The sequence below is a fragment of the Rhipicephalus microplus genome, chromosome 5 (assembly GCF_043290135.1).
Source record: "Rhipicephalus microplus isolate Deutch F79 chromosome 5, USDA_Rmic, whole genome shotgun sequence".
Lineage (NCBI taxonomy): Eukaryota > Metazoa > Arthropoda > Arachnida > Ixodida > Ixodidae > Rhipicephalus > Rhipicephalus microplus.
Genome location: NC_134704.1, coordinates 34,673,103 through 34,698,344, shown reverse-complemented (window position 1 = coordinate 34,698,344; position 25,242 = coordinate 34,673,103). Strand labels below are relative to the sequence as shown.

At 48.1% G+C, this 25,242-nt stretch overlaps 1 protein-coding gene across 3 annotated transcripts in view; it reads left to right on the top strand.

Annotated features, from left to right (window-relative positions):
- The window catches only part of LOC119173922 (brefeldin A-inhibited guanine nucleotide-exchange protein 3), a 94,294-nt gene that overhangs the window by 30,573 nt on the left and 38,479 nt on the right, over positions 1–25,242 (top strand). For all 3 annotated transcript variants that reach the window (XM_075895187.1, XM_075895186.1, XM_075895188.1), the window contains 9 exons: positions 407–571; positions 1,440–1,674; positions 4,241–4,420; positions 5,392–5,692; positions 6,353–6,518; positions 14,364–14,511; positions 14,968–15,172; positions 18,272–18,442; positions 24,212–24,335. In XM_075895187.1, the coding sequence (XP_075751302.1) occupies positions 407–571; positions 1,440–1,674; positions 4,241–4,420; positions 5,392–5,692; positions 6,353–6,518; positions 14,364–14,511; positions 14,968–15,172; positions 18,272–18,442; positions 24,212–24,335 (1,695 nt within the window). The remainder of the gene's footprint in view (positions 1–406; positions 572–1,439; positions 1,675–4,240; positions 4,421–5,391; positions 5,693–6,352; positions 6,519–14,363; positions 14,512–14,967; positions 15,173–18,271; positions 18,443–24,211; positions 24,336–25,242) is intronic.

Below are 25,242 nucleotides of genomic sequence, written 5' to 3'. Positions count from 1 at the left end.
TATCTTTAGGTGCTAATTGATCAGTTCTTGGAGTCTGTAGTGTTGCTTTTTTATTTTGTTTTTTATAAAAACTTTAATGTTGTATTACAAGGCAGTTCTCCATCTAATGAATGGCAATAATCTTTTACAACTGCACATATTTTTAAGTAGTTTATCTTTATTGCCCTTACTTCTTGGATTGTCCTAGCTCTTTTGGCTAAATTATTCATAGTGACCATTTTGCTCATCATATAGAGAGCCATGGGCCTTATCACGTCTATATTGACTGATCCCACATGGTCTGATAGATTTTTTGTAATATAGATATTCATATGCTTCTTTGGGATCATCTGGAGCTTCTGGAGCATGCAAGTTTTGTAGGGATGGTTACCTTCAAGTTAAGCATTTGACATTGTTTGATATGCAGAGAGGAAATGGCTGTGGAGGCCCTGTCAATGCCTGGCGTCGGTCACGTGGGCAGTGCCAATGTCGTGGACCTAGTAAAGAACGCTACCCAAGCGTCTGGCTCCTCTGTCCTCATGGGAAAGCAGCTGCAACCTATTATTGAAGCACTCTCACAGCTAGTCGACAGGTGTGTACATTTACGTTCCGTCGCGTGGTTGGGTCGAATAGTCGCTTTGCGAAGTACATGCATTTGCTTCGGTCAGTGTTCTGCCTTGTGTCGCTGTTATTCAGGCGCAGAATCGGGTGAGGCAACTGTAGATGCGCTGATGATTCAAATTTGCTGGTTTTTCTTCATCGCCACATTAAAGACACAAAAATTGTGCCTGCAAATTTTTTCTAGGGCAGCTGGTTCTTTCCTGCTTATTACTGTGATCTCGTTCCTTTGATGCCCTCTCAGTCAAACAGATTGCTTGTTATGTTGCGAATTGGGATAATCTCGCAGGTGAATTCCCTCCACTTTTTTCTTTAGTTGGATTATCAACAACCCCGGTTTGTTCCCAAATCGTTGTTGTTTTTCCCTCACTATCTTTGTAATATGCATAATATTTATGTAGTATTTAGTTTAGACAAGATGTCCTAACATTCAAGCTAGCACATCCTTCCTGACGACCCTTTCTGGTGGCTCTTCTTTCTGTTAGGTGCATACATAGACGTATGATATCTAATACTACTTCTTCATCGTACGAGAAAATTTGAATGCACTTGGCTTTCTGCTGGACACATACCTCTCAGATGCATCTGAAAATTGTTGGAACTCTGTAATTAACTCTATGACAGTTATAACAGCAGACTGTAAATTAAACAATAAACATAATTGAATGTCATCACCAAAATAAGCCACCGGCAAACAATAATTTTGACTATAAGCGATATGGTTTTTTCTGCCTCCTCTATTAAAACAAAGTGCATGACGGTGGAGACACCTTCAAGAAATTATGCAATTAAGTTATAAAAGACTTCTAAGCTTGCTTTTTTCTTCTATTTGTGCTGAACAGGCTTTTTGATGAGGCAGCTGGTAAGCTGAATTTGTGTGCTCTGGTCGACTTCTTGTCGGAGCTATGTGCTGCTAGCCGGAACCAGCTGTTCAACCGGGGCACTCCGCTCACCGCTCGACACTCCGTGCTGCTGCTGAGCAGGCTGAGTGAGGTGATGCTTCGGTGTTCCCGTGGAGGTCGACCACTGGTGCACATCATGAAGGCCTGGAGTGTCGTGGCACCTCACTTCGTTGAGGTGAGTTCTCTTTCCGAGACTTGTAAGGCTCAGTAGTTGGTTGAATTGATAAATCCTAGTAGTGAGATTTCTACAGATAAAATGACCCAATGCGATTGGATGACACGGCGCATTTGAAAGATTTTGCAAATATAGAGCAACAGCAAGTTTAGCTAGCTGGTAGAAATGCATTGCAGAGGAAGTATGGTTTGTTAATGCAGACACAAGAGAAGAGAACAATAGAAATGCCAGCAAAAAAGAAGGTAGGCACAAAATTTCTCTATGCATGCCCGTGAAGGGCAGCACGACCCGTCAATCTTGCATACCGTATTTACTCGATTCTTCCGTGCCCGCAATTGTAACGCGCACCTGATTTCCACCGCGAAAAAAGTAAGACATCGATTGCAACGCGCACCCATTTTTTCTCGCTGGCCCGCACGATCACACCACTCGAAGAAACTACTTTTTTCGGGAGCGTCTTCCATTTAAATATGAGGTACGGGCGAAGCTTGTGCCCATCTGACGTGTAACAGAGCATTGCCGTCACTGTAGTTTTACCGTGGACCGATGTCAGCACGCGAACTTGCTTCGCCCCCTTCTCGACGGTTGTGGTGCCAGGCATGTCGAAGTAAAGAGGCGTCTGATCGGCATTCCCGATTTGCCCAAGCAGGTAGCCGTTGTTGCGCCGCAAGTTTAGGACGAACCTCTGAAAACTGTGAAGCTTTTCATCGTACTCCTCCGCAAAACTTTTCGCATATGCATGTTCCCCTTCGGAGGGAAAAGCCTTTCCTCTTCATAAAGTTAGTTAGCCAGCACCTGCTCGCTTTAAACTGGCTCCGCATTAGACCTTTTTATAAGACTAATTGCATAGCCCGCACTTGGAGCAGTTTTGTAGTCACGGGCCGCTGTGCCGCTCGCTGCTCAAGCACATACTCGCCGAGCAGCTCTTTAATTTGCGGAAACCGACCCTGCTGTGGTTCACTGAAGCCTTTGCGTGAAGCTTTGCTGTCGACAATCTTCTGCTTTTGTTTCCGCCGGTCCCGCACGCACGTTTCGGGAACTCCGAACGACCGCGATGCGGCCCGATTTCCGTCCGTTTCTGCACACGCGTTGACTTTTCTTTTAAAAGCGGCATCGTGGTGCACTCGAGTTTTTGGAGTCGGCCCTTCCACGCCATCGATGCTAATGCACTACTAGATGACGAACTCCTCAGCACACGTACGAAGTGCCGCACATGAGAAACACATAGGCAGAAATGGCCGACGCGCCATGCCGACGCACGTAGGGGGCGGCCATTTTGGATTTGCCGATGGCAATAGATTGACCGCAATTTTTTTGTTCGTACTCGATTCTAACGCGCATGCGATTTATGAACTCGCTTAACCGGAAAAAAGGTGCACGTTAGATTCGAGTAATTACGGTATGTGCAGATCTACATAAGTAGAAGCTGTTTAAACACTCTATTTATTTCTTATGATGTGTAATTAAAAGCTGACTCTGAGCAAGTGCTGATAAGGTTTCTGTGTACCTTTTTTGATGTCACAGTGCAACCATTTGGTTGGCGGTCAGCATCTCAATATCTCCTGTTTTCTTCTGACCATGTTTGTTCTGCTTACTTACCTAACTGATTTCATGAATGGAGTGCAGGAGTGCAAGCAGCTTTAGCCCTGCACTCTGTGAAATCTAGGGTGGGATGTACGTGGTCTGTTTGATTCTCTCAATTCAACAGTATTCACCAAGCAGCACTAATGTATTTTGACAATTGTGTTTCTGTGTTTATGGGCCGTGTCACGGTGGAGATGAAGCAGCATAGGTTCTTTTAGTTCAGTGAAGAGAAGAGGAATATGTTTCGTTACGAGTACCGATAAAGCTTCTCAAAATTTTGCTGCTCTCTGGCACGCTTCTGTGTCCCATCACGTCATCGCACTGATGGAGGTGCTGGGTAGGCCCACCTCATGCCAAACGTCCATTTGCTTAGTAGAACATTGACTTAGGTATTGTCTTTGTGCTACGAAACACTTGTTCAATTATTCAATTGCAGTCTGCTATGCTTGAGGCCTTAGTTCGACCTCCCGTAGGCACCATCTGGAACGCATCTGCCTGCTTTCAAAGTGACCTGGCACGCATCCTTCTATGTCACAACAGTATTTAACTTCACCAGAAACAGTGTGGCATGTACTTTTTTGTTGTCTGAGATGCAGTCTGCCAGAACAAACACAGCTTCACATGTAGGAAGAACAGGGCACATATGGCATGGAACAATTGGTAGCTAAACAGTTGACTGACAGATCTGGCTGTCTTCATTGCAAAACCCTGTTGAGAGTTATGACAGGCACTTGTACTGTGACAGATTTGGTGCCAGTACGAAGGCACAAGCTAGTTCAAGCGATCTGTTGCCAGCGTAAGCATCACGTTTAGATCATGATGCAGCGTTGAGCATCATGAAGATTTAAGGTACGAGTGGTTTGAAAGCTCTTTGTTTGCTCTATGTACAGGGTTTCTTTTGAACTAGTGGTTGTCACAAAGTATGGCATGTTTTTGTGCTACTGCTCTGCTGCCCATAACGAGGTCCTTTTTCTTTCTTAAGGTGGCTTGTCACAAGGACAACGTGATTGCCAAAAGGGCAGTGACTTCAATTCATGACATTGTGGGTGCCCTGTTGTCGACGCACATTGATCTGCCTCACTTCCACTTCAACGAAGCACTGTTCAAGCCTTTTGAGAACATCCTCTGCCTGGAGCTTTGTGATGTGGACATTCAGGAGCAGGTACGCTATCAAGATGCTAAGTATGCGCTGTGCACATCATGTTTGCATATTTCATAATGCAGAATATTGCTTGATTGACTAAGTAGAATGTATTGCTACTGGCTTTTGCAAGCTAATGTTCTTTACCATGGGAAAAGTGGTCAAGTAATGCTGCAGAGCAGGCTTTTAGACAGTTTAGGTGAGGGTTATATCTATAGGTTGCGGGACAAAACAACACCCATTTTACTCGAGCTTTTTTTTTTAGTGTAGTCCGCATGTAACTCCTTGTAAACGTGGTTTTACGGCAGTAAAGGAATTCTAAGCCGTCAAAACATCTATCCAACAGAAATATGTATGCCGCGAAGCTCCACTTCAAGGTCAAATGAACATACTACCCAATATCACGCTTTGTTTCAAATTCACTTCGAACCTAGAATTCACTATTTGCACAAGCCTATGCATTAGCATTAAAAAAAGTTAATAGGGGATCTCTCTTGCTTATGAAAGTCAGTGATGGTCTTGCAAATTGGATACTCTGAAGTCAAAGAAAATCGTGAAATAGCCCAATATACCGGTAATATGACATTTCATTCAATCATCATTAAATTGACACCCTTGCTGCACTAACCATCCTTATTTTGAGATGGGCACCTTGCTCGTTTTAATACGACAGCTTAATTTGACAGCGTTTGCCACAACAGAGCCATCTTGTGGCTCTAATTTACTACCATTAGCACCAGAAGTGGTCATGGGACTATATATATAGACCACTTTCAAACACATGGCGTTTGATAGATTAAACACAGCGATCAAAAGCAGCAGTGATTGTCTTCATATACTCAATGGACAAGGCTATACTTTTCCATGGAATTTCTGAGATTTTACCGTCATTCATTGTGGGCAATAATTCATAAAGCTGGGTGTGACATGTTCTGTCCTGGCTGTGGACACAGCAGCCAATTCGCTTCATGTTCAGTTTCTTTCGTCCGCAGATTGTGAGCTGTATCTGCGAGTTTGTCGAAGGATCAACTGCGGAAATTCGCTCTGGTTGGCGGCCGTTGTTCGGCGCACTGCGTGCCGTGCGCATGCCTTGTGCCGTGGCGGGACTCCGCACTCAACATGGAAGCTCCACCAGTAGTGCCATATCGGAACGAGAGCAGCTGGAAAGAACTCACCACTTGCGAGTTGTTCTTGACGTGTTTGATGCCTTCCTCGGCACTGACAATCCAAGCGTCTTTGCCAACGCTGCTGTTGATTGCCTCCTCTGTCTTCTGAAGCATGTCCGAGGGCCAGGTATGTCTCTGACATTTCATTGTCTACTTGAAAGCTTTTACCTAAATATATATAGACTGGTGTTTCATCTGTTAACATGCAAATATGAAAGTTGCGAGGAATCATAACACAACGTATTATTATGCCCCATGACAGTATTAAGTATTTATAAACTTGTGATGATATTTGGCATACCCATGACAATATTTAGATGCTGCTTGTGAAGTACATGTTACATGTTTTCTTTATATTTCCTGACTAATAATGTTTGACTAATGAGTTTGACTAATAATGTTATGTGACTGTGCACGTACACATATAAAAGATGGCAATGCTATCAAACACTCATTGAGACGGAGAGCAGCCTGTTCATCTGTTGCTAGGCTGAGCGGCAACGATAACAGTGAAGATATTTTTCCACAGAAAAAAGATAATTTTACCTCATACATTTGATGGGATGTAGTATGTTGTGTGTCTTGGGGTGTTTTTATGTGTGCCTTGGGGTGGGGACGCATTTACGAAATCGGAGATTTTGGACAGGTAGAAATAGGATGTCATTTGTGGTGTGACATTTGCTGTTCACATTTTGAATTTTGAGTGTTGGTAGTATAAATTTTGTTAAATCAAATCTTTGATGTTAATGGCATGGTCTTCTCTACGGCTGTCGCTCAAACCGTCTAGCTGAGCTACAAGACCAGGCTGAACCTGAGGCATGCCTTGCTCAAGACGGGGAGGTGATACCCCTCAACCTGTGCCAAGCTGCCCTGCGCTACCTGGAGAGATGCGCCCAGATGCTCTCTTCCATGTACCTGATGCCGGCATGTCCAGTCTTCCACTCGGCTCGCAGGTGAGCCTCCTCAAATTTGTAAATTTATCGTAATTTATTGAAGCCCAAGCGAAACTTTCAGCATCTCTTACTCCTTGGTATGTACCCTTCAATGGGCCTCTTGCTGATTTAGTTGTTTGCTGACAGTGTCCCAGTGACCCTGTGCTTTCATCATAAGCAAAAATCATTATGATGCATCTGTGCATTATCGCCTAGGTCTGTTCTGTTCATACTTTAGGCGTTGTGATTATACACAAATGCAAAATATCGTAAAGCAAAGTGAAACTTGAGAAAGGACATGTGAGCGGTGTGAGGATGTTGCAGTACCTTACTTTCTAAAGCAAACAATGTGTCCATTCTTAAATATGCACTAGTCACACTAGATGCACTCAAGCAGCGGCTGGCCATCGCTATTACTATTGCAGTTATGCTTCCCTGTGTACTACAATTTAATTGTAGGATGACTGCAATCAGGTTTATTTAGGCTGCGCCTTCTAAACAGGCGCAGTCCCGGTTGCCATACTTAGCTTCGGCGCACCGCTTTTATGTAGCTGCATGTAGTGGTGAAAGGTAGTAGTGTTGCTTCATGGCGTATTTGATGTTGGGGTACGAGATTATCAAACTTCCACACCAGATGGTTACTTAACTCTACAAAAAGCAGTGTAGTGTCATGTCTTTGCAACAGATGGCTCTGCCAATGTGAAGCAGGTCATGTGCAAAAGATATCTCCACAGTGCTTTTTGCATAAGTGACATGAACCAAAATAAAGGTTTTTATCGACATCGAGCCAGTAGAGGTGTATTGTGCCGGCTCCGTCATCGCTAGGCGACGACACAAGTAATACTACACTTTCTTGTCATTAAACGTCTGAATATGGTTTGTTTCAAAGGCGATGTGAGTTCATCATATTGACACGTGCGGTTCTTTTGGTTTACGAAGGAAGACGCTATCACTTTCTGTTAAGCGCAACGCAGGCCGCGTTTATCTTGTATGCCACTCTGAAACGCGTTACGACGCGTGTATAAAAAACTGACACGTGCGGTTCTTTTCGTTTGCGAAGGAAGACGCTATCACTTTCTGTTAAGCGCAACGCAGCCCGGGTTTATCTTGTATGCCACTTTGGAACGCGTTACGACGCGTGTATAAAAAGCCGGCGCAGTGCGCCACTGGGGGTCTGTTTTTTTTTCCGTCGGCCGACGACTGTTCACGCCGCTGTTGCTGTGAGTTGTGTTTGGCCCTGTTTTGCTGGGCACAAGTTCGCCCAATAAACAGTTCGCCTGACACCGCCCTGACTCCTGCGTGCTTCCTCTCAAGTGCTGCGTGTATCACAACCTCGTGACATCTGGTGGAGGTGCTTCCCTGTCCATGTACCGTACGCCCCCGTCCAGCCGTGAGCCAAGCCCAAGCCGCCAAGAGGACGACGCCGACCCGGTCGTTCGAGTGAGCCGAAGACAACAAGGACTACCGCCCGAATACCTGCCGCTCCCCGACAAGGACAAGAAAACAAAGGCTGCTACGAAGCCGGCATCCACGATGACGGAAGCAAGGTCTTCGGCAACCGTGGTCGTCAACCAGCCCAAAGAGCCGCCTACCTTTCGCGGATCGACCTACGAAGACCCGGAAAGCTGGCTTGACATTTACGACCGCGTCGCAGCCCTCAATAAGTGGGACCCGGACGACAAGCTGCGTCATGTGTATTTTTACCTGGAAGACGCCGCAAGGACTTGGTTCGAGAACCGTGAGTCAACGCTTCGAACCTGGGACGACTTCCGCGTTGCTTTCCTGCGCACCTTTGCAAGCGTCGTGCGGAAGGAAAGAGCCGCATCACTGCTTGAAACTCGGGTGCAGCTCCCCAACGAAAACGTAACGATCTTCACGGAGGAGATGACGCGACTTTTCCGCCACGCCGACGCCGACATGTCTGAGGACAAGAAGGTTCGCCTGCTTATGCGAGGAGTGAAGCAGGAGCTCTTCGCCGGACTGATCAGAACCCCGCCAAAGACGGTACAAGAGTTCCTCTCCGAGGCTACCACCATCGAGAAGACTCTTGAAATGCGGACCAGCCAATACGATCGGCGCATGTCGCCAGACGTCGCAGAAGTCCGAGGACTCTGCCCCAACGACCTGCGCGAGACCATACGCGCTATTGTTCGTGAAGAACTGCGCCGCATGTTGCCATCGTCTCAGCCCCAAGTCGCCTCTCTCGAAGACGTAGTCTGCGAGGAACTACAGCGCTCACTGAGCGTTCCTGAACGGTCACAGCCCCAACCGGAGGCGATGACCTACGCCGCTACTGCACGACGACTTGTCGCCGCTCCTCGCCAACACCAGGACCCAACGTCTCCGCAGTTTCGTCGCCAGCCACCGCCGCCACCCCCGACGCCTTCCCGCTCGCCAGTAATCCAGCGCTCGCCGAGGAAAACTGACGTTTGGCGCACCCCGAACCACCGCCCACTATGCTACCACTGCGGCGAAGCCGGGCACACCTACCGCTACTGCCAGTACCGCGAGATGGGACTGCGTGGCTTCGACATGAACGCGCCGCGTCCGCGCCCAGGTGAGCGACCTCGCGACATCGCCGGATCGCAGTGGCAACAACGACGACCATCCCGTTCACCTTCGCCTGGCCGCTACGTCTCCCCGGATCGCCGCCAGTACACCGGCCCTAACCGGGGCCGATCCCCAAGCCCCTACCCGGGAAACTAAAGGCAGCAACTGATGGAGGTGCGGTTGCTGCACGACGCAATGCCGAAGATCCTCCTCCGCCGCCGCCGCCGATGACGACGACCACGACGCACGAACTTTCCCGACGTAGTCGCAGTACGCCGCCTGAGCAGAGTCTTTACGACAAAGCCTCGCCGCCGACGCGACATAGCAGCACCGGACCAAGCCGACGCAGCCGTGATCCGACGCCCCGACCTAACCGGAACGCCAGACGACGAACCACCGACCTCGACGTGATCATCGACGGCCACAGCGTCACCGCCCTAGTCGATACCGGCGCCGACTACTCTATCATCAGTGGTCTCTTCGCCGCTAAGCTCAAGAAGGTAAAGACTGCATGGGAAGGACCGGATATCCGAACAGCAGGGGGCCACCTTATAACACCGACTGGAACCTGCACGGCAAGAGTCACGATTCACAGCCAGATGTATTCTGTGAATTTTGTGGTCCTGCAGCAATGCTCGCGAGACGTCATTTTAGGCATGGATTTCCTGGACCAGCAAGGCGCAGTAATCGACCTAAGATCCAGGTCAATCACGCTGTCCACGGATAATGCAACGGCGTCAGACTGCAACGTCGCTCACAATGCCTTGAATGTGACAGAAGAGCAGGTAACCATCCCGCCACTGTCGAGCGTCATCATTTCCGTCGGCACCAAAGCGTCTACCAACTTACAAGGTGTCATCGAAGGCGACCAGCACCTGCTCCTAAACCGTCAGATGTGCGTCGCAAGAGGCATAGCCAAGCTTCATAACGGTGAAGCCAAGGTAATGGTGACGAACTTCAGCAACGAATATAGGCACTTAAATAGGGGCACGACGGTAGCACATCTAAGCGAATTTGTGGAAGCAAGCAATGCCTTTGCCCTCACTGATTCTCAGGGAGCCGCAACGTCGACAGCAGTGTCCGCGCCCGCCTTCGACGTCAATCAAAGCCTTTCCAGGCAGCAACAAAAGGAGCTCAAAGCCTTACTCCATCAATACAAGGACTGCTTCTCGTCGTCGTCGAGGCTTCGTCAGACCCCTCTCGCGAAACATCGCGTCATAACCGACGAATATGCCCGTCCGCTCCGTCAGAGCCCCTACCGAGTTTCTGCACAGGAACGCGAGGCCATCAAGCAACAAGTCAACGAAATGCTGCATGACGACATCATTCAGCCGTCTACGAGTCCGTGGGCATCACCCGTGGTGTTGGTGAAGAAAAAGGACGGAACCCTACGTTTTTGCGTCGATTATCGTCGCCTGAACAACATCACGAAGAAAGACGTGTATCCCCTCCCACGGATAGACGATGCTCTGGACAGACTCTACAACGCCAAGTATTTTTCGTCGATGGATCTCAAAACCGGCTACTGGCAAATCGAAGTAGACGAGAGAGACCGAGAGAAGACTGCCTTCATAACACCAGACGGCCTATTCGAGTTTAAGGTCATGCCCTTTGGTCTTTGCTCGGCGCCTGCGACGTTCCAACGGGTTATGGACACAGTACTCGCAGGCTTGAAGTGGCAGACTTGCCTCGTCTACTTGGACGACGTAGTCGTATTTTCTTCCAACTTCGACGAGCACCTCCGGCGCCTTGAAGCTGTTCTTCGGGTAATCAAAGCCTCGGGACTTACCCTGAAGCCAGAAAAGTGCCGCTTCGCCTACGAGGAACTATTGTTCCTTGGCCACTTTATCAGCAAGTCGGGAGTGCTCCCTGATCCACAGAAAACAGCTGCGATCGCCGACTTTCCTGCACCCACCGACAAGAAAGCAGTACGCCGATTTCTTGGCCTCTGCGCTTATTACAGGCGCTTCGTGAAGAACTTTTCGCGGATCGCCGAGCCACTGACGTACCTCACGAAGGCCGACGTCGACTTCAAATGTGAAACGCCGCAAGTCGAGGCATTTCAAGAATTAAAGCGACGCCTGCAAACGCCGCCAATACTGGCGCACTTCGACGAAGAAGCTGACACCGAAATTCACACGGACGCAAGCAGCACAGGGCTCGGCGCCGTGATCGTGCAGAGGACCGACGGACTTGAAAGGGTCATCAGTTACGCTAGCCGGTCACTTTCGAAGGCAGAAGCCAATTATTCCACGACAGAAAAGGAATGCCTTGCCATCATCTGGGCTACATCAAAGTTCCGCCCCTACCTGTACAACAGGCCTTTCAAAGTCGTGAGTGACCACCACGCCTTGTGTTGGCTAGCTAACTTCAAGGATCCATCAGGGCGCCTCGCACGGTGGAGTCTCAGACTACAAGAATTTGACATCACCGTCGTCTACAAGAGCGGACGAAAGCACTCCGACGCCGACTGCTTGTCTCGCGCCCCTGTCAATCCGCCGCCCCAGGATGACCAGGACGACGACTCTTTCCTGGGACCCATAAGTACCGACGACTACGCGGAACGCCGACGAGCTGACCCGGAGCTCAAGATCCTCATGGACTACCTGCAAGGCAAGACCGCCGACGTGCCGAAAGTATTCCGCCGAGGACTGGCTTCGTTTTTCCTGCGAAACAACGTCCTCCTGAAGAAAAACTTCTCGCCGCTCCGCGCCGACCACCTCCTCGTGGTACCTTCAGCGTTACGTCCAGAGGTTCTGGAAGCATTACACGACGACCCGACAGCCGGACATCTTGGTGTTTCCCGCACACTGTCACGAATACAAGAGAAGTACTATTGGCCTCGCCTCGCTGCCGACGTCGCCCACTACGTAAAAACATGCAGAGACTGTCAGCGACGCAAGACGCCGACAACTAGGCCAGCCGGACTTCTGCAACCCGTCGAACCACCTCAACGGCCATTCCAACAAATCGGCATGGACTTACTGGGGCCGTTCCCGACGTCAACTTCTGGCAACAAATGGATTGTCGTAGCGACTGACTACCTCACCCGCTATGCCGAAACAAGGGCCTTGCCCAAGGGCACTGCCGCCGAGGTCGCCATGTTCTTCATTGAGAACATCGTCCTCCGCCACGGAGCCCCCGAGGTCCTCATCACCGACAGAGGTACGGCCTTTACGGCTGACCTAACGCAAGCGATCTTGAGGTACAGTCAGACAAGCCACCGCCGAACCACCGCGTACCACCCACAGACGAATGGCCTCACCGAGCGTCTAAATAAGACCATCGCTGACATGCTGGCCATGTACGTGGACGTCGAGCACAAGACGTGGGACGCCATACTCCCGTATGTAACCTTCACGTACAACACGGCCGTGCAGGAAATGACGCAGTTTGCTCCATACAAGCTCGTCTACGGACGAAGCCCAACAACGACGCTTGACGCCATGCTACCGGTCGGCACCGACGAAGAAGACCTCGACGTCGCCAGCTACCTGGATCGCGCTGAAGAAGCTTGACAGCTAGCCCGCCTGCGTATCAAGAGCCAACAGACGGTCGACAGGCGCCACTACAACCTTCGACGACACCACACCGAATACCAACCAGGTGACCTTGTCTGGGTCTGGACGCCGATACGACGACGGGGATTGTCTGAGAAGCTCCTGCGACGCTACTTTGGACCCTACAAGGTAGTCCGACGTCGTGGTGAACTGGACTATGAGGTCGTGCCCGATGGCTTAACGTCATCCCAACGACGCCGTGCACGACCCGAAGTCGTACACGTGGTGCGACTTAAACCTTATTACGCGCGCTGATTAGCTGTGACGCATTGTTAATGTAATTTATTGCATGTACTCTCTCTTATGTTCTGTCTTTAGCATCGGGACGATGCTTTTTCAGAGGGGGGCAGTGACACGTGCGGTTCTTTTGGTTTACGAAGGAAGACGCTATCACTTTCTGTTAAGCGCAACGCAGGCCGCGTTTATCTTGTATGCCACTCTGGAACGCGTTACGACGCGTGTATAAAAAACTGACACGTGCGGTTCTTTTCGTTTGCGAAGGAAGACGCTATCACTTTCTGTTAAGCGCAACGCAGGCCGCGTTTATCTTGTATGCCACTTTGGAACGCGTTACGACGCGTGTATAAAAAGCCGGCGCAGTGCGCCACTGGGGGTCTTTTTTTTTTTCCGTCGGCCGACGACTGTTCACGCCGCTGTTGCTGTGAGTTGTGTTTGGCCCTGTTTTGCTGGGCACAAGTTCGCCCAATAAACAGTTCGCCTGACACCGCCCTGACTCCTGCGTGCTTCCTCTCAAGTGCTGCGTGTATCACAACCTCGTGACAATATGCATTCGTGCAACAATCCTATTTTGAATGGCAGAATATGGTTTGTTTCAAAAGTGAATTCAGTTCATCATATACATGTATATACATGTTGTATGCCACTTTGGAACGCGTTACGACGCGTGTATAAAAAGCCGGCGCAGTGCGCCACTGGGGGTCTTTTTTTTTTCCGTCGGCCGACGACTGTTCACGCCGCTGTTGCTGTGAGTTGTGTTTGGCCCTGTTTTGCTGGGCACAAGTTCGCCCAATAAACAGTTCGCCTGACACCGCCCTGACTCCTGCGTGCTTCCTCTCAAGTGCTGCGTGTATCACAACCTCGTGACAATATGCATTCGTGCAACAATCCTATTTTGAATGGCAGAATATGGTTTGTTTCAAAAGTGAATTCAGTTCATCATATACATTCATGCAGCAGTTTTATTTTGTGAAAATGAGTGTATGAATACATATAGCTCTGTGGAAACATCATGGAAAAGTTTAATTTACTTCAATTTTATTATAGTATTTCAATTCATAATGAGATTTTGTGGTATTGAATCATTTGCTAGTCCTATACTCGATATCCGGCATTGGGAGATCTTCTCTCTAAGACTTCTGAAGCGCATGAGTACTTTCTATGGAGCCCCGCCGCGGTGGTCTAGTGGCTAAGGTACTCGGCTGCTGACCCGCAGGGCGCGGGTTCGTATCCCGGCTGCGGCAGCTGCATTTCCGATGGAGGCGGAAATGTTGTAGGCCCGTGTGCTCAGATTTGGGTGCACGTTAAAGAACCCCAGGTGGTCTAAATTTCCGGAGCCCTCCACTACGGCGTCTCTCATAATCATATAGTGGTTTTGGGACGTTAAACCCCACATATCAATCAATCAATTAGTACTTTCTATGGAGCCTTTTCGTCTTTAGTATATGTGTCACTTGAACTAGCATACAACTGTAAACACTTCAAATAATGCCTTCTTCTTCTTATCTTACTTCACCAGGATCAAATTTAACTCTGAACCGAACTGTGTAGACCCAGTCTTACCCAACATGGAGCTCATTTTATTCAAGGAGCCCGATTCTGTGTCTCAACACTCTGACAATGAAAATGCAAATGATGAAGGAGCGAGCAAGGCATGGTACGTCCAGGTAAGCATATTTTTCCCCTTCCTTTGCACTAGCTTACGTGTACAACAAAGCACCTAAAGTTTGCCATCCGTATTGCGCAAGATTGCTAGAAACTGTTGAATTATTTAGTTGTCCAATTTCCAGTTAGTGTCTTGGAAACTCCCTCGGAAAACACCTGAGCGAAATTTCAGATCTATTAATCACAGCAGTTAAATGCGTTGCTCATGATGCAATCTGCGCTGTCTGTTGATAACCGCCAGTACTATAGGCGAAGGCACATGTGTGTACAAAAAAAAAGGCGGTGCTGCACTAATGGTATGCAGAACACAAAACTTGAATATACCCTCAAACTGAGCATATTCTATTATTCTTGGCATGTGACAAGCAGTATGAAAATTCTGATACGCTGTTCCAACAATCACCATTGACTTGCTATTTGCCTTTAGCGTAGCTAATTGCTCAAACTTTTCATTGCAGAGTGAAATAGCCGAAGAGGCTGTACCTGCAGCAGTTGACGAAACCGTGAGCCTAGAAGAGCTTGATCGGCCAACTGGAGTGCTACATGTCTGGTTTCTACTGCTGGAGGGCCTGGCCGGTGCAGTGGCTACGTGTCCTCGCCGCTACCAACCGCACACCATCGACACACTGTTCCAAATGCTGAGGAAACTTCGAGAGGTTCCTGGTAAGTTTCGTGCATTCCTTGTCGAGCAGGGAAAGATGGTTAACCTATGGAGGGAGGAGGGGGGACAGTGGCAAGATGGAGCACAAAAGTTAAAGATCATCGGAAATAGGACCAGCAACTTGATCCTATTTATATAAAAAAAGTAAAGTCACTGAGTTCTACATACCAGTATTAACGTATTCAGCGTGAACTTTGAAGTTAACCAAGAAGCTTTGGAGACAGCCAAGGTCTGTGCAATGAACTTAGAGGAAGAAAAAGTGTTAAGCATAAGGTTACAAGATGAGTGCGTATTCAAAAGCAGGTGCATGGGAGTGATAACTTAGGTGGCATTAGCAAACACTCCTAGATACAGCAAAAATATGAGTATTTCAACTTTACTGGGTCTAGCCTAGTAATGTGTAGGATTGATAACTGCTTTCCTATTTGAGTTACATAATAGGAACCAATGGAAAAAAAAGAAAAAATTTGGTCAAAGGCAAAAGAGAATTAGGCAATGTGATGAAATTCTTATGGAAAATAAGTTGAAATTGAATTGAAAAAGTAGGAAGTTTGCTGGCATAGCAACGAGGCTGTCAAAAGCAACAGAGAATTAGGCAATGTGATGAAATGCTTATGGAAAATAAGTTGAAATTGAATTGAAAAAGTAGGAAGTTTGCTGGCATAGCAACGAGGCTGAGATGGTACAAAACAGAACTAATTGGTTGGTGATGATGGTGGCAGGGCCATAGCCAGAATATTTTCGGGGATGGGGGAGAACCCTGATTTGATTTATATGTGGTGTTTTACGTCCCAAAACCACGATATGATAATGAGAGACGCTGTAAGGTCTGGCGTCTCAGGCCAAGGGAGGTGAGTCTTCTTGGTCGCAAAAGGGCGCGCTTTCCGAAAAACCGATTCTCGGGAGACGATAATCACGGCGTAGTTCTGGTAAGAAGTCCGGGGCCATTCGCCGCTTCTAACAACCAGCTAAATGGTTCCTGGCCAGTGGATGGTCGGCGGGTGACGTGAGGACAGTGTATAGACACCCATCCGCCAGGATTAGAGTCCGCAGGACAGCAGCCGGCTGTCATGCTGGGCAGCGTAGTCATCTCGCGGTAATGGCGGGAGGTCCGCAGCTGAACGGCGCCACCGTTGTGTGCGTTCGCACAGTTGGTGGAACGTTGTGTGCAGGCCAGTGCTTTCGTCTCTCTCTCTCCGACCGAGCGGTCGAGTGCGGGAAGAAGAAAGCGAGAGGAGGGGACGGCAACAAGTGTTTTGTCTGTCCAATAAATGGACTAAATTGCTTTGGTTGGCCATGAGGAGAATCGGGAGGGGCAACCGAGGGATTAAAACCTGGCTCCCGAGTCCTCACGGTGCGTCTGGTCGCAGCAAAGAGTGCTCTGCACTATCGGCTCTGCGGAGGCAATATGCGATGGTTCCGATGGTGAAAGTGTCTTGTAAATATGTACATAAGTTACTGTATATAAAGTCGAGTTGTTGCAACGTTCGAAATGTGCTGGCCTCCATACTTGAAGAAGCAGCAGCCACGACAAGACAAGACGGACACCAAGCAACCAACCTTCCACTCCCTTCTGTAGCAACAGCGGCTACACAGCTGGGAGAGCTCTGCTCAAGGGAACAAAGGTAGTGGGTAGGAGGTTGAGTTTTACTGACGCCGTATAGTGGAGGGATCCGCAAATTTCGACCACCTGGGGTTCTTCAACGTGCACTCAAATCAGAGCACACGGGCCTACAGCATTTCCGCCTCCATTGAAAATGCAGCCGCCACAGCCGGGATTCGATCCCACGACCTGCGGGTCTGCAGGCGAGTACCTTAGCCACTAGACCACCGCGGCGGGGGGGGGGGGGGGGGGAGAGAAGAACCCTATATGAATGTTTGTGTGTGTGTTTGTATGCACAGTTACACATATGAAATGTAATTTAGGGGTGGTGGACCATCCCCAAATCATTATTCTGACTAGGCTACTGGCGGAATATGTCCCTTCTGTGAAAATAGGCAAGCTGATGTTGATAATGGTTAATGCCATCACATTTGTTACTGTGCTAAAATGCGTGTATGTAATGTGGGGTCTCGAAATGAGGCACGCTCTCGTAACACACGGACGCAGCAGATATGGTCAAACCAGACCAAACAAACCATTTTATTTAACCATGTTTTTACATCTGTTTAAGAACAATATCTATCTAAGCACACTAAGCACAACCTTATACAATATTCCAATAAACTCAATCAACATAAGAACAAACACAAGGTAACGCGAAGGTGGCATCGCCGATGTTCAGCTTGCCTGTAGGGACCCACGAAAGACAAACCGTGGTCGCCGCATACTGCGAGACCGCTTCAGGGGACAACCATCCACGTCAGCGGCCACACGCCAAAGAGAGCTCATGTCTCATGTGCTCCCACCCAGCATCACACCCTTGCGTCACTTCTGGCGCTACCGCGCTATCCCAGTGGCGGTGCAAAGGGGTGGCGGTAGGGGCGATAGCTCCCCCAAAGCCTGTGTCAGCACTCCCCCCTTCTGTTCAGTGCTTGTCGACCACCTCCTATCATCAATTAGTACAGTTGAGTGGGACCACTGTGAGCAGGTACACATTACCAGCATTTATGCTTTGACAAGGTGTTCATGCTTCTAAACACAAAAAAGTCAAAACCCACCCTACAGTGCTACTTCAAGTGACCCCTCCATCCCCCTAGATGAGTCGCTGGACCTGCCCCTGCGCTAACCATAATGATGATAATGGTGAACCCAGCGCCACCTACCGCTTGATAGTTGTTAAGCCTAAGTGTAGCCTATCTACGGGACATGTGTGTGCCACTATGCGCAGAGGACTTTACAGAGGGTGATAGCACCCTCCATAGTACTCTATAGTTATTTAGGAAGTGAACATTCTGTAGTTTTCAGGGCAAATGAGATCGGGTAACTCTAAGCAACTAGGCGGTTGTAGGTTGAGATGTTACAAGTGGCTTGATCTCTTTGTAGTACATGCACAACAATTTCACGAACTTTGTATAGCCCCTCTGAAAAGGATTGCCTGCTGACCTTACAAAAAATACTAGTCATCAGGTTGAAGGCTTCACTCCATTATTTTTTACAGGGCCAGAGTTTGGCGTGTACGCTGTGAATCACTTACTGCTTCCAATGCTTCAAGGATGGTTGCGTCGGGCATCAAAGACATACCGTGGTTGGGATGGCTTTGCCAACAACTTCAAGCAGTGCTGTGGCCTAGCAACAGAGCTGGTGGTCGAATACCTGGGAGAACTGTCAGGTACGGACTAAACAGAAACATTCATTGGTGCTTGGATCGTGACCATATAATGCTGAAGTAAATGAAGTCGAGAGTTGGAGGGAGACCAATCTGGTAGGAAAATAAATGAAGACTATTAAAATGAACCTGACAAATATAAAAGCGGTGTATAATCAAGACGTTTTGACTCCCCCACTGGAGCTTTGTTCACACAAAAGTAGTATTTCTTTTATTTCGTGGTCAGTGTTTTTTAAAATTGTTTTCATGCTTCTTTTTCTTCATAATTTTCTTGAAGCGCGACACCGGGTCAGCTAACAGTGCATAAAGTCTCTGGATATGCTATGTATCTGGACTTATTTCTTTTTTCCTGTATCTCTTTGTAGTCTGATGGTCCACAGTATTTTCAACTCACCAGTGCTCAGAAGCTGAGTGGACATTTTAGAGCCATTGGCACTCTCACGTACTGCACTGATGAATTGAAAGCGAGAATTTATGGCAGGGGGTGTGGAGGATAATGCACATACTTTCATTAACACTATCTTCGGTTGTTATATCAGCATAATTTTGGCTGAACACTGACATCGGAGCCAACGTTATCTCTATCAGCCATATTTGCAGTGACAAGGCATGGTTATTATGAACAGTTGCTCAAAGCTGTCATTTTGCTATAAAATGATGTCTCGTTTCAATCCATGTGCACAGTACATGGCCATGGATAACTAGGACTAAAGAAAGAAAAAGAGACAGAAGTGTCAAAAGATAGGCCAGTAGAAACAGAGCTGGCAGAGTGCCATGCAGCCGAGTTTGATGAACTATATGGTTCTTGTCCAACTCTGCAAAACCATTTTTATTGATCTGTAGCTGAAAAATGCTTTCAGTGTTACTCCGAGCTTCATTGCGAGCAGTATGTGTTTTCGTTTAGCGAAATTGGGTGTGTAGAAACATCTGGAAGTCCAGCATTATCCAATCAAATGCATAAGTAGTACTTCAGATGTTTCTATTGCATAGCTTTTCAAAGAAAAAGTCTGAACAGGAACCGTAGCGATTGTGATGATGTTTATTTAACCAGAGGAGTCGCAACGAGGTCGCAACGGGAAATGGCCAAAGGCAGCACAGGTTCTCGCGCAGTCAGAGCGCGGAGCTTTTCGTTCTCTTCTGAAGGCGCATACGCGTTGATGCGTATGCTCCACTACAATACCCCCGAGGTAAAGAGTAGCCGTCCTGGCGACTCGGGGAGTACGCACAATGAGGAGGTCATAGTAGGGCTTGAGACAGTCGACGTGTATGGTCTTGCATCCTCGACGGCACGAATCTGGCAATTGCGTTAGGGGCTCGATGATGTAAGTCACCAGCGAGGTCTCGTCAATGACACGGTACGGACCATGGTACCGAGCCAGAAATTTAGAAGAAAGGCCAGGAACGTGCGGGGGCACCCAAAGCCACACAAGGGAACCAGCAGGAAACGTAGGAGCTATGTGATGAATGTCGTCATGTCAAGTCTTTTGTAGACCTTGAGCCTCACTTGTCAGAGACCGAGCCAACTGACGGCAGTCTTCAGCGTACCTGGCGACTTCATAAAGCGGAGAGCACTAAGATGTATCAGGCCGGTACAGGAGTATAGTGTCTAGTGGGTGGGAAGGTTCGTGGCCGTACAACAGAACGAACGGGGCCAAACCGATAGTCGTTTGCGTCGCTGTGTTATATAAGCGAAGGCAACAAATGGTAACACAGCATCCCAGTTAGTGTGGTCGGATGAGGTGTACATCCGCAGCATGTCGCCAAGTTAAACCGCTCGGTGAGACCATTTGTCTGTGGATGGTATGCGGTAGATTTCCGGTGGATGATGTTGCATTCAGCGAGAGCAGCTTGGATGACCTCTGACAGGAACACTCGACCCCTATCACTGTGTAATTCCCATGGAGCACCATGGCGGAGAATGAAGCTGCGCAGAATGAAGAGTGCAACTTCGTGGGCAGTCCCTGCCGGTAGAGCTGCAGTCTCAGCGTACCCTGTCAAATGATCGACGCCGACAATAATACACCGGTTTCTAAAGCCATTATATGGGAGGGGGCCATAGAGGTCGATACCCACGCGGTCGAATAGGCGAGCTGAGCACGGCAGCTGTTGTAACATGCCAGTAAAGTGCTGCGGAGGTGTCTTGTTCTGTTGGCAATTGGTGCAAGACTGAACGTATTTCTGCACAAAACGATGCATTCCTCGCCAGTAATATCATTGGTGCAGCCTTTCCTAGGTTTTCAGGACACCTGCAGGACACCATCTCTTATGATAACATGTCCCAAGATGGTTAGTTTTCCTGCTGCGGAGTGGCACTTCTTGGTGTTAAGTTGTAGGCCTGCAGAAGTTGGACACGTCAGAATCTCGTAGAGACAACTAAGATGTGTTGGGAAATTAGCTGAAGAGACTACGATGTCATCCAGGTAACACAAGCAAGTTTTCCACTTGTGGGCACGCAATATGGTTTCGATCATGCTCTCAAATGTCGCAGGCGCGTTGCAGAGCCCCATTGGCATGACTTTAAATTCATACAGGCCATCCGGCATTACAAAAGCTGTTTTAGAGCGATCACATTCAGCCATTGGCACCTGCCAATATCCAGAACACAAATACAAGGATGTAAAGTACTCGGTGCCTTGTAAACAGTCAAGAGCATCATCTATTCTTGGTAGCAAGTAGACACCTTTCTTTGTAATCTTGTTTAAGCGGTGATAGTCCACGCAAAATCGAACGGTGCCATCTTTTTTCTTTACCAGAACCACTGGTGACGACCAAGCGCTTTAAGAAGGCTGTATGACTCCACGTTTAAGCATGTCATCTACTTGCTCCGTAATGACTCGGCGCTCTTCAGTGGAAACACGGTGAGGACGCTGTCGCAGAAGCGAGTGTGAGCCAGTGTCAATAGTACGAGTGACAGTCGTGGTGCGGCCCAAAGCAGGTTCTTGAAAATCGAAAGGAGAGCGAAACTTGTTAAGGAGAGGAACAAGTTGGCAGCGATGCGAAGGGGGAAGGTCTGCGTCAATAGCAATGTCAAGGCTGACGAACTTGATGGCTCAGACGCATGAGTGATTTGGGCAATGTGACACGGGGTTTCGTCGGGAAGAATAATATCATCGATATCGTCGACATGTGGTACATATCCTAAGGTTTCGCCACGGAGTAAGCCAATGGGGTAGTTGCAGTGGTTGGTAACCAGCATTACTGTGGAACCAGACGCAATTGTAAGTACGGCAAATGGGAGAAGGGTGCCCTTGCATTCAGTAAAAACCGGAGATGGCCTAAACACCACCGTGGCATCAGGTTGCAACACACGTGAAATGCTAATAGGGACTGAAGCTTCCAGAGGCAAGGTGATGAGTTTACAGCGATGAGTTTACAGAGCAGAGGAGAATGGTCGGGTGATGGAAATTCACATGTTGGCACAAGGGACACTTCCGCACGTGAACAATCGATGATAGCTTCATGACATGATAAGAAATCCCAATCCAGGATAAAGTCATGAGAGCAAGATGGTAGAACAAAAAATTGGACGATGTACAAAACGTCTTGGATGACGACGCACGCCGTACACATAGCCGTGGGATGAATGCATTGCGTGCTAGCCGTGGACAGCACCATGCCACAGAGTGATGTGGTCACTTTCTTCAGTTTCCGACAAAATTTTGCATTCATCACAGAAACGGTGGCCTCAGTGTCAATCAACACTAGTGTGGGGACTCCCTCAACATTGACATCAACAACATTTTGCGGCAAAAAAGGAGGCCTTGAGAATTGCGCAGAAGTTGCAGTTCTTGCCTCCGGAACTGCATTTATTAGTTTCGCTCCTCAGGAGGTGGTCAACGACGCATAGGCGATGGCGATCGGCAACGAGTGGTGGGAAACGAGCAGTCGATGAGCGGCGATCCGAGTCTGAATGCCTCTGTTTATATGCAGACGTGGTGGCCTGCTGCGGCGCATAGGTAGGAGTTCCAAAGTAGGCGTGCGCAGGTGTGGGACGGCAGCGGCAGAAGTGTGCAATGTGGCCAGCGATGCCACATGTGAAGCAGATAGGATGGTTGTCATGGGTGCGCCACTCATTAGATGGACGGAAAAAGGGAGGTGGGGGCCTGTAAACTGGAGGCGAGGTCGGAGGAGGTGGAGCCGATAAGGAGACTGGATGCAGTGAGGGTAGGGCTACCACAGCTGTGTAGCTGAGAGGTGAAGGTGGTGCAGGTGGTGCATAGCCGGCAGTTGAGAGATCAGAAGGTACCAAAGTGCATGGATAAGGGGCCGGAATCGTAGGGAGAGCATCGCAAATTTCAGTGGGTATGGCCTGCTGCAGTGTCGAAGGCAGGCTTGAGGTGGGCGCGTTCCTATGCGGCAGCAGGGAAAGCTGTCGGACAACTTCCTCCCTCATGAAGTCTTTGATCTGGTGTGACAGAGTTCCTTAGCGAACTTTGTCATTTGAAATTGCAACAGCCGAGATCGAACCTGGTGGTGGGACACTCTGTCGGGCGATTCAACGCTGATGGCGCAATTCATCGAAGCTCTGGCACAGGCTTACGAGAACTGCCATCGTGGTCGGGCTTTTCGCCAGCAACATCTGGAATGCACCATCCTCGATGCCCTTGAGAATCTGTCGAATTTTCTCTTCTTCGGGCATAGATGGGTTAACATGCCTGCAGATGTCGAGCACATCCTCAATATAACTAGTAAACGTCTCGTCAGGCTGCTGGGCTTGATGGCATACACACTGGTAAGCACGGAGCTTGCAGACCTTTGGTCGGCCGAACGCTTCGGTCATGAGGGTCTTAAAGGTGGACCAGTTGGCGATGGTGGTTTCGCGGTGGGTAAACCAAAGCTTAGCGACGTCAGCCAAGTAAAAGATAACATAAGTGAGCTTAGAGTCGTCGTCCCACTTGTTGCTGGTGCTCACGCGTTCGTACAAGGAGAGCCAGTCTTCGACATCTTGCTCACCACTGCTGCTGAAGATTGTTAGGTCCCGTTGATGGGTAGCGCCAGGGCAGGTAGACGTGGCAGCCGATGGTGCTGGCTTTGTTGGGATGGGTTGGTTGGCGACTGCGTCAGTCATGTTGTGCGGTGGTCTCTCGGCCAACTTGCGAGAGCAGAGCTCCAGGTCTGCTTGGGGATCTCAGCAACCTCCACCAAATGTGATGATGTTTATTTAACCAGAGGAGTCGCAACGAGGTCGCAACGGAAAATGGCCGTACGGCAAAGTCTGGCAAAGGCAGCACAGGTCCTCGCGAAATCAGAGTGCGGGGCTTTTCGTTCTCTTCCGAAGGCGCATAAGTGTTGGTGCATATGCTCCACGACACAATGAGTATTTTCAGTATAGACTTCTAACATTGATTAGAAGATGAGGGATGCTTCAGTTTATTTATAATTTTTAAAGCAGAATGTGCTCAGTCATCTTTGGGGCCACACCTAATATTGCTTTCCTAGTCCTGTTGATTGTGTTCATTGATATTTAATTAATTGAATTTCACAATAAATGACCTGTCCTCGGGCTGATGATACTGTTATATTTATGAAGCAGTTTTATATTTAGGTTTTGAACAATCTGCCACAGTTGTGAATGATAACAATATTATCTACTAGAGTACTTAGACTTGGCCAGATCACTTTTCCCATCAGCATCTGTTTTGGTTGGTATTATTGCATTATTGACATCAGCTGAACATACTCTTTATGGTAGTTCTCATTATGGCGGCAAAAGGGGAAAGCTTGGAAAAGGAAGCTGTGTCATGGCGTTGTGTTGTTTTTCTCCAAATGCAGCATCGGGTGCTCTTACCCAAGTGCGAGGTCTCATGCTTATGGTTCATCAGCTCTTCTTAGTACTGGCCGAATGCATCGCCCAACCAGTGGAGGTCGTGTCAAGGCTAGGATGCGCCTGCATTCGGTGAGTCACACACACATGTAACTTAGCATAACATAAAGTCCATCTAGGCATCTCAGCATAATGCAAAACCATATTATCACAGTCGAAGCTTTGCCCTTAGGATAGAACTGTCAGTAGTGGTGTTCTGTTTTCTTTTTACTTGTAGCCAGGGCCTAGAAGTCGACAATTTAGTACGTTAGAATGAGGAGACATTATTGACTGCTATCAGCGTGCCTTACAGTATGCCATTCCTTTCCAGATCATAATTCCTGAAAAAATTCTATCACTGAACATTATACAGCAAGCAGCACATGCACAAGTTTGTTAGTATAATATACTCTAACCTACAGTATTTTGTAAAATCATGTCTGCGCCATTAACAAGCATTAGAAATGGAGAAGCTTGTCTACTACCAGAGCTGGTTTGAAGCCTGGATCAGGTTAGATATGAAGTCAAGAACATTTGTGTGTTCTGTAAGTGTGGTGTTGGTACAATTTAGCATGTATAAATGATATGTAAGCAATAATATGTACCAAATTAAGCATTGGTTTGCTATTGTTCATTTGCATATTTGTTCACTTAAACTGCTTTGATATTCACTAGGTACACTAATTGTTCCTGAAAAAAACTTGTGGAGGTAAAATATATTGCAGTCTATAACACAAATGAATGAGACATATTGCTAATGTGACCGCAGTTATGGCTCTAATGTCAAACATCCTTTCACATTTGTAGCGACCTATAAAAGTAATGTATACATGAAGGCTTGTGTTCATTCTGAAATGTTATGAGGTTGTCTTTTCCCAACCTCATATCATCACAAATCACGTGGTAAATCGCAACAGTGAGACAGGTTAACTCTCTTTTGGGTGCCACCATTAGCGCACCCAGAATTTCTCGCTGGGGGGGGGAGTGATACGTTTCTGTC